The sequence below is a fragment of the Belonocnema kinseyi genome, chromosome 1, assembly GCF_010883055.1.
Source record: "Belonocnema kinseyi isolate 2016_QV_RU_SX_M_011 chromosome 1, B_treatae_v1, whole genome shotgun sequence".
NCBI classification, from domain to species: domain Eukaryota; kingdom Metazoa; phylum Arthropoda; class Insecta; order Hymenoptera; family Cynipidae; genus Belonocnema; species Belonocnema kinseyi.
Window position 1 is genome coordinate 29,073,866 of NC_046657.1, and position 9,960 is coordinate 29,083,825.

General features: G+C 30.0%; 1 protein-coding gene across 1 annotated transcript in view; it reads right to left on the minus strand.

The window, feature by feature from the left end:
• LOC117177291 (pro-resilin-like) overlaps positions 1-4,978 on the minus strand; it is a 6,528-nt gene extending 1,550 nt beyond the window's left edge. The window contains exons 1-3 of the mRNA XM_033367889.1: positions 4,930-4,978; positions 1,823-2,568; positions 692-780 (exon numbers count right to left, since the gene is read on the minus strand). Coding sequence (XP_033223780.1) covers positions 692-780; positions 1,823-2,568; positions 4,930-4,978 — 884 coding nt within the window. The remainder of the gene's footprint in view (positions 1-691; positions 781-1,822; positions 2,569-4,929) is intronic.
• Positions 4,979-9,960: the final 4,982 nt, after the last annotated feature.

Consider the following 9,960-nt stretch of genomic DNA (forward strand, 5'->3'; position numbering starts at 1 on the left):
GTCATAACTAAATCGACGATTGCCAACGAGGGGATTTAAAAATTTCCCAAAATTGGATCTAAGCTCGTAATTCATTCATGAAACCACTCCAAATGAATAGAATACTACTGGCATGACAAGAATGTACGTTGCAGATATTGCGGCCTGAATAAAGCTTGGTGGCACGCCTAGGTATTTATAGATCTTTCTAGCGCCAAGGTGTCGTTTAGCGCTTCTATTGACTAGCTTAGGGTCTTTGGGTATCTCATTAAGTTTCCCTCGCTAAAAATGATTTAGCTGCTCTTAATTTTTAGTACATATCTTTAACCTCAGCGCAACACTCATCTATCACGGGAAAATATAAATAGTAACTTTCTTCACCAAGACTGCAGTAGACCAGATTGTTATTAAACTTATTTGTATGTAAAAGAATAAATATTTGTGTGTTTATGTGTAGAACAAGATAGAAACAATTCAGAATGTGAGCAATGTTTTATTTGAAAACTAAGAAGCACAATTGAAACAGAATTCAAACGATAAACACTTTTGATGACATTTTTTTGAGGTTAAGATTAATTTGCGTGGTCCAGAAAAAGGTACATAATGACGACGTTAACAAATGAGGATTCTTAAAAAGTCTGGATCCAAAATTGAAGAAAAAAACATCTGTTATGCGTTTTTGCTCCATAGTACACTTTTTTCTTATAATTACCCTTTTATAGGGATGCGACGCATAACATTTTCTAATCCATGTTCAAGCTCATGTGCGAAACCCCCATTGGAGCTGCGTGGACGAGCTACCTAGAACGGAAAAATGTACATGAATAAAACTAAATTTCGGTTCAATGAAGATAATAAAAAAATGAAAATTAGTCAGAGAATTTAAATTGAAAAAAACTAGAGCTTTGTTTAAAATTACATCCGAGTTGAGAAATATTCAAAATCACTATCTTCATTAAGGGCATGTGATACTTAGAAAATTGTCAATTTTACCATTTTTAGGTTCCTCCGGCTTTTTTCTAGAATAATAAATATTTTGTCTTAAAAATTTGGGAAATGATAGTGAAGATGCTAACGGACGTCCCCACACACTTTTTTTGTAGGTTAATTCAAAAAAGTTTTAATTTAGCAAACTTTGATTAATTTGCATAGCGCTTTGAAAATAGTATCGATTTTTTTCAGTGTCAGATTCGGCCGGCTTTTTTCCTAGGATAAGAAATATTTTGCCTTCAAAATCTGGGAAATGATAGCGAACATGCTAACGGACGTCCCTGCATACTTTTTTTGTGTTTTTTTTATCAAAAAATTTTTGATATTGTTAACAACGTGCGTGTATATTTCTAGGTTATGTATGTTACAATTCACCCGAGCGTTACATCCAAACTGCACAATATTTTTGGCCGAAAACTTTGGACTTACAAATAAACATAGTAACTAATCTCCCGGAACTAACCTTCTTTGTAGCCAATCAAAAAAGCTTACGTCATAAATAATTTCCAGATTATCGGAAAGGCAGAGATTAAAAATGACGTAAACTCAAAATAATGCATAACATTTTTTTGTTATCATCCCTCAAAAAAGAGTCCGGGGGCGTCCGTTATGATATTTTATAGCATCTCCGAATTCAGTTTTTAAAAATTTTCAATTTTGTGGAAAAACGCCGGGAAACTGTAAGTATCACATGCCCTTAAGTCATGGAGTTGCGGCTGCTGATTCAAGAGCTAAACTCAATAGTAGTTAGTCAAAGTGGAGATTTTAGTTCTACTCAAATGATTACAACAAAAGACTTTACTTTAATCAAAAGTCGAATTTTCATTTGATAACATCAGTCACTTATACGTACGTATGGACTTGAGTTATAAGATGGAGGGCGCATAGGAGGGTATCCAGGACGACCCATCCCTTCCTCATAATATGGAGGGCGTTGATATGGCGTATTATAATATCCCGGCCCTCCATTATAGCGTCCCGGTAATCCATTATTTCCATTATAACCTCCCGGCCCTTCATTATAGCGTCCCGTTACTCCATTATATCCATTATAACTTCCCGGCCCTCCATTAAATTGTCCTAGGGGCGCTCCATTATAACGTCCCGGCCCTTCGTTAAATTGTCCCAGCGGCGCTTGATTGTAATGTCCCGGTGCGCCATTATAATGTCCTGGTCCTGCATTATATCCATTATATCGCCCCGGCTCTCCGTTAAATTGTCCGGACTGCGCACCATTATATTCTCTCGGCGGCGCTCCATTATAACGTCCCGGCCCTTCTGAAGAATAATTCTCATTCTCGTCAAACCGGTTCCTAAATCTTCTGCGCTTTCCATTCCCATTTCCATAAGGATCCATTCCTCCCATCATTGGGTTCATTCCTCCCATCATTGGATTCATTCCTCCCATCATCATTGGCATCATCATAGGCAGGAGCATGGGAAGCATCATCATCATTTGACTCATCAATTGCGACGATCCTCCTCCGCCGCCACCTTCACCACCACCACCACCACCACCTCCTCCTGCTGCTGTTCCTCCTCCTCCTCCTCCTCCTCCTCCTCCTCCTCCTGCTGTTCCCATATCTTGTCCAGCGATTTCTAAAAAATGAACAAACAAATAAATTCTTAGAATAATATAAAAATGAACTTCAAATTGGGTTGATTGGCAAATGCAAGCTGAATTAAAAACACCTTAAATTTGACACCCCAGTAAAGAGACTTGTGTTGCTACTTCGTGTGAAAAGGGGTAAAATCCATCTTAGTAGTAATTTATTACTGTAGCCTATTTTGCATTATTGTGAAAATTGGCCAAGTTCACCGCGTCACATGGTGGGGCAAAAAAAACGTCCGTGGGCAGATTCATTTTCAGAAGACAATTATTATCTGACTTAAACTTTCTTTTTGAAATGAAAGCTATTAAAAATTCGCATCGAACTTTTAAGGCCGATTTTTAATTGTTGATTGATCTTTTTGTTTGTTTTTAGTTGAATTATTTAAAGTTAATAAATAATTTTTTATTTTAAAAGCAATTTTTAGAAAGAAATATCCATATCACGTATTTTTGATGGAATAATGGAATCGATCACATATCACTTGAAAATAAAAGCTAATTATCAAATTTTATCATTAAATTAAAGTTAATAATTGTTTGAACTACGTTAATTAACAAATGCACTATTTGGCTATTTTTGGAGGTACAAACTTAATTTTTTCGATGCAATTATCTCTAAATAAATAACTTCTAAGTTTTTAAGAACATCTTGAAGAAAGTAAACAATTTATTATTGTAAACAACAATGTTTCAAACAAATTTTTATCATTTAATGTATTTTAAGTAAAATACGCATTTTTCACGACATTAGAAGCCAGTTATTTAGAAATAATTTTTTTTCTATAAATCGAGAACATTTAATAATTCTGTAACCAAACTTAATTAACAAATGCACTATTTGGCTTTGTTTCAGCATTTAAATTTTTTTCATTTTTGTAATCAACTGTTAATAACACTTTTCTCAACTTTTTATGATAGTTCGATAACGATAAATTAATTTTATTTTTATTAACAATGTAGTAAACAAATTTTTCTCGGCTGATGCATTTGTAAACTAAAACTATTTTTTTTCTGGTGGAATATAATTAAAACTACTCAGCAAAAATTCCGCGCCATAAAATATAAAAATTGATGATTTATTAAAGAAACTTAATTACTACTTGACTTTCTTTTTCGGTTAACGGAATTGATCGGTTTATTAAATATTTTTAGGAATGTAAGTGTATCGCATGCAGTTTCGACGATATCAGTAAAACAGAAAGTGTCTTTCTTAGAATCGGTTTACTTTCATGATAATTTCCCCACCTGTGAAGTACTTAAAAATTCTTATATTATATACCGGGTATGGCCACGTTAATTAAATTGTTAAAAAAATAAAAGTATTGGATCGTTACTGAACTATCAAGAAAAGTTCAAAAATATGCTGTTAACAGTTTATTGCACACAAAAAAATAAGTTTGAATTCTGAAAAATAGCCAAATAATGCATTTGTTAATTAAGTTTTTTCAAAAAATTATCAAATGTTGTTGATTCATAGAAAAAAATCATTGCTAAATAATAAGATATTTACTATCATCAAAATGTTCTTAAAAATTTAGAAGTTAGTTATTTACAGTTAATTGCATCGAAAAAATCCAGCTTGTACCGCCAGAAATAGCCAAATAGTAAATTTGTTAATTAAGGTAGTTTGGACCATTATTATTTTTTATTTGGTGTCCAAATATCATATTTGGGTCTTATTTCCAAGTAATTTATGATCGATTAGATAGAAAGAACTTTATTTATTCCATCAAAAACATCTGATATGAATATTTGTTTATTTAAATTCCTTTTAAAATAAAAAATTGTTTATAAAATTTTATTCATTTCACTAAAAACTCCTTTTGTCCATAAATTGTTCAAATTTAGTGCGAATCAGTGGACGAATCGCCGCCAATCCCCATGAAACTATTATCATTCACTTATTTGTTTATGACAATATCCCCGGGTATTAGAGGGAATTAAATAAATTACAAATGAAATCCACTTTACGCAATTAAAAACAATTCAAGATATATTATTTCTAGAAGACATGGAATGAATTAAATAAATTCTGAGTTATAGATGTCTGTTCAAGGAACTGGAAGGAATTAAATAACTGTAAATGTTTTCCTGTTTCGGGAACACAAAATAATTCACTATTCTTTACAATTCAAGCTCGTTTCTGGTGAATGTGACTTGAAGAAGCTACATGTAGAAATCAATTTATGATAAATTATTTTTTTAACTTTTAAAAATGAAGAGTCCGGTTTTTTTTATAAAAGTTTCAGAAATGCTCAGTATCATATTTCGGAGATTTTATTTTTATTTTTTTTTGCGCAATTTTAGAGACTTAAATCATTTAGGATTTAATAACTGTACTTAATTACCAATAAATGCCACACAGGCAGCTAGAAGAACTGCAAGAAGAGTCCTCATTTTCTTCGGACGTAACGAAATAATTCTTCTCAAATTTCACGAATGTTAACTGGAAAATTTTAAAAATTCTGCTTTATATATAACAGCTTTATTATCACTGAAATGTCCTTTCCTTTTTTAAAGACGAGACCCTCTTTCCGTTATTTCAACATGTATAAACTAAATAGATTTTCGCTTAATCAGTAACTAAAACGCGTAATTTATGTCGTGATTTCACAAATACTAAAATACTTGTTCCTAAAATCTTGTTTACTCAAGTTATGGCCACGTAATGATTCTTCATAGATATAAAAGAACTTGATTTTATTACGCACAAGAACATTCGAGAAGTTTACTTTATAATTTATATAGACAGATCTTAAAATCTTACAATAAATTTATTTCCATGTTTTATAAATGTTCCTTGAGCACTGATTACGAAATTTTGAGTCACCGCGAAAAAATTTCTGTATCTAAAATGTATGATAAGTGAGGTTTTATTTGTGCTATTAAAAAAAACGCGAGTGGTTACAAACTTCATAATATTACTTGTACTCATTCTAAATATTATATAAAATTCTAGTTTTAATTAAGAAAACTGTAGAGAATATCTTCAAATAAATTGTTGTAACGTTTTTTAAAATAAATTTCTCTCTGAAGTAATAAACATTTACTTCGCTTTATTATTAAATTTCGTAATATGCAAAGTCCCTATGCACACATTATTTATCTTGAAAACTTTCCACAATTCGTTTGATAGACTTAATGAGATCAAGGAAATATTTTATCATGTGATGAAATAACTCTAAAGCTGAAAATAAGGAGAAAAATAAAAAAAAAGAATAAACATCAATATAAGTTAATAATTAAATATGGATAAATTTAAGTCAGGCTCATAAATTCCAATGTGTCATTTTTACGAAGTTTAATGAATCCCTTTCAATCCTAGTTGACGAAAACGTTCCTCATACTGAGAAAAAGGGATCTTACTAATATTTCTCTAAAGATTTTTAATGTGCATATTCGGCTTTCGTTTTCTCAAATTAACAAAAAAAATTTCCTTTTAGTTCTGCACATTATTTTAGTTTTTACGAATCCCTTTTAGTTTTTAGAACTTTGATATTAGAAAAAGTACAAGACGTTGAAATAATAGATACAATTTTTAACCTCTTTAGTTAGGAGTACTTGAATCTCTTTTTGAAAATGAGGTAACAGTTTATGATTAGCTTTTATTTTCTTGTAGATTGTAATGAATTGTATAATAATTATTATTATTGCATATTATTATTTTAGTAAAGTGCGGCATTTTTTAAAACTTTGTCAAGAATAATTATGTTTATTCGATAAGTAGAAAGTACCCAAGTATTTCCTAACGAATTTTGTATTGTTTAAAAATTATTATTTGTTAAAACCATATTTTTGTCAACAAATCCTGAAAAGTTAATATATTTGGGAATACGTGATATCTCTGATAAAGTTCAAGAATAGTGTTTTTATTTCCTTTAAGAATTTTCAACCAAAATTAGAATTGTAAAAATAGTAGAAAAATAAATGTGCAACAAAAAAATTAATATATAATTTTCAACAAAATTGTCTTTTTTACCCAAAAAAAAATTTTAACAAAAAATAGAAGAATCAAATTCTTAACAAAATTAAGTTTAAAATACAGAAGATGAACTTTTCACAAAAAATATATTTTTAATAAAATATAAAAATTTTAATCTAAAAAATATAAATTTTTAAACCAAAACTAGAATAATTCAATTTGCATATAGAAAAGTAAATCTAAATAAGCGTTCGTAGCAAAATTAATTAATTTTCAAATAAAAATATAAATTATCAAGCGAAAGTAGAATAGTTACATCTATAGTTAGGAAAATTAATTTTCTACTAAAAAGAAACGAATTTTCATTCAACTGAATTAATTTTTAAACACAGTATTTGATTTTTAAACAAAAAAAAAAACAAAACTATAATTATTTAGTGAAGTTTTCAATCAATAAAATGAATTCTTAACAGAAAATAGAATTTTCTACAAAACAGGATATTTTTTAAAGAAAAAGATTACATTTTCTATAAATAAAAGGTACCAAAAAAGTCTGTAAAAAAGTAGTATTTTCAACACATAGTTGAATTTTCTCTTAAAACAGACAAATTGTCAACTAGAAATAGAATAGTTTCATTTTCAGTGAAAAATAATTTTGAATAAAATAAAAGTAAATTTTCAACCAAATAGTTAAGATTTTGAACCATAATAATAAAATTAAATTAAATTTCAGTTTTTTATCTGAATCAATGTTTTCTCTGTTAATATATAGAAGAGATTAATTTCTAGAATTAATAACGCAATTAATAAAGAACCAGATATTTTTTGTAAAAGACAGTTAACAATTATAATTTATTACTTGCTTTGATTATCTAACTTTTGACTGTTTAATTTTTTTTTTTAAAACTGAAGATAAATTGTTTGCAATCCAATCAAATAAATTGATTATTTGCATTAAGCTCGTGTAATTAAATATTGGCTATTATTTCTATAAAAAATTTATTTTTTGCTTGAAATATCTCCATTTCAATCATTTTTTCTAATGTTCGCGATGTTGGAAAATGAGAATCTGAATTTAACTATTTAATGATATGTACATACTTTTTAATAAAAATAATTATTTTTATGTTCTCTACTCATAAATTAATTATTAATAGATTCTAATAAAATTTATATTTTCTACAATTAGTTAAAAGCTGACATTTAATTTAAGTTAAATAAAGACAAGTTCAAATTTAAAAAATATAGAAAGTGTAAATTATTTAAATTTTTTAATCAAAATAATTTTTTAAGGCTTCAAATAATTTAAATTTTCAATGAAAATAATAATTTAATGCTTTTTTTAAAATGATTGAATATTTATTAATGATTTGGGTTAAAACTTAAATTTTCTGAAATTATTTCGAAATAAATAAAGATATTCAGAAAATTATAATTTAAGTTTAAAATAATATATAAAATTAAAAATAATTTGATTTTTTGTTTGAAAATTATTTCCTGAGGCTTTTTATATTGTGAACTATTTAATTAATTTTTAGTTAATAATTTTGACAGAAATATTAATATACATAAAGATTCAATTTAGGATGTTTTAAATTAGGTAACATAAATTGATTATTTACTTTCGGATTATGTAATTCAATTTTAGGTATTTTCAAAATAATAGGTGAATAATTTCAAATTTTTCGAAATTAGTTTTAAAGGTTAATAATAAAATGAAACATATAGAAATGCTGTTCTAAATTTAAGGAAAATATAATGTAAGAATTATTAGAATGCTTCAATAAAAATAATTGCTTATTGCCTCTTATGTTTTGAACTGATATTAACGGTTATTTGATTCTATTAAAATTTATGATTTCTGGAATTAGTTTAAAATGTTATTAATAAATCAAATTTTAAGAAATGAAAAGTGGAAACAAGAATGAGGATACGAAAGGATCTAAGTAAAAAAAAGAACGTTACATTTTTGAAACAAGAAGATGAATGTTCTATCAAAGGAAACAAATTTTTAACAAAATACATAAATTTTCTCCAAAAAAATTGAACGTTTGATTAAACATTGAAATTTTCGATGAATCAGTTGAAGTTTTGATGGAAATATTACTTTTATGAAATAAATAATATTTTTATAAATGAAAACTAGAATGAGCTTGGCCAAGGCCAGATCAGGCCTTACTTATAGATACCCCAGTCAAGCCCTGATCGTCTTAGACGGTTCATTTTGAGTCTGGCCCTGTCTAGGATTCGCGACCGGGACCAGATTTTACCAGATCTGGCCCCGAGTAAGGCCACTAAGAAATTTCTGCACGGACAGTGAAAATGTTCGCAAACAATCATTGTCGAAGAATCGCAAAATAAATGAAGTTTGATAAACCCGCTTAAATCTTTCCCGCAGCACACTTACAGATTTATCAAATTTCATTCAATTTCCATTCCTGGTTAAGTTTTTCTCTCCTTTTTCTAAGTTCATAAACATTTCTAATAATTTAGTATGTTGTGATTATGGAAGACCCCTTTTCCCACTGGGCACAAAACCATGAACATTAAAAGGACATCCTTGGGACGTTCCTAGGACGTCTAATGTCAGTCCAATCAACGTCTCTAAGAGGTCTAATGTCCTACAGATGTCCCAAAATCGTCTAAAAACATAGGACGGCCTCGGGCGTCTTAAAGGCCTATTCAGGCTAGCCATTCTTGGTTGCGGTGTGCAGCTTATTGCACCGATTCAGTTTGCACGATTGTCATTCTCACGCATGCGCGGTTCATAGATTAAAGTGATGTGAGTGACGTGTAATAAGCTGGAAAAACAGCTGACAGGCCTCGTGGCTTTAGTGAGCGCTTTCATTGGCTACAATTGCGAACGGCACGGTTGAAATTAGAATCGAACCTACTAAATGCTCAAACCGAACCGGACACGGGAACGAGTACGCGCTAATTGGCCGAGAGTCCAACCGGACCGGCGCACCGCAACCGAGAACGGCTAGTCTTTTTTGCGTGGTCTTACCACGCTATGTGTCATTCTGTGGAATTGTTAATTCAGCAACGAGATGTGCTGGGAAAGTTCTGCTTAATGTGAAAGTACGAAAATTTCGTCTACCTTCTGTTCTGGGTCTCTTGTTTAGAGTGGTCTTCTTTATGCCGCCCTCGGCCCAAGTACCAATTTTGGTAAAGCTTTCTTTTTGTCGCCCAATCCCCTTTGGGTTTCTGGAATCTGAGGTAAGCTGAAAAATTTTCAGTTAGTTTAAGCAGTCTTTGCTCATCACCCAAAGGCAAGGTCAACCGAGTTTATGGTTCTCACTCGGACACCAGCAAAGACCAGCAAACTAACCGGCTTTGTTTACCTCGCCAATCAGCTGCCTCCTGTTTTCCCTGCTTTCACATCTCACTCACATTTTATTTGGTTTGGATTTTAATTGAATTCTGTTTACTTTGCTTTTCTCCTCTTGCCTAACTC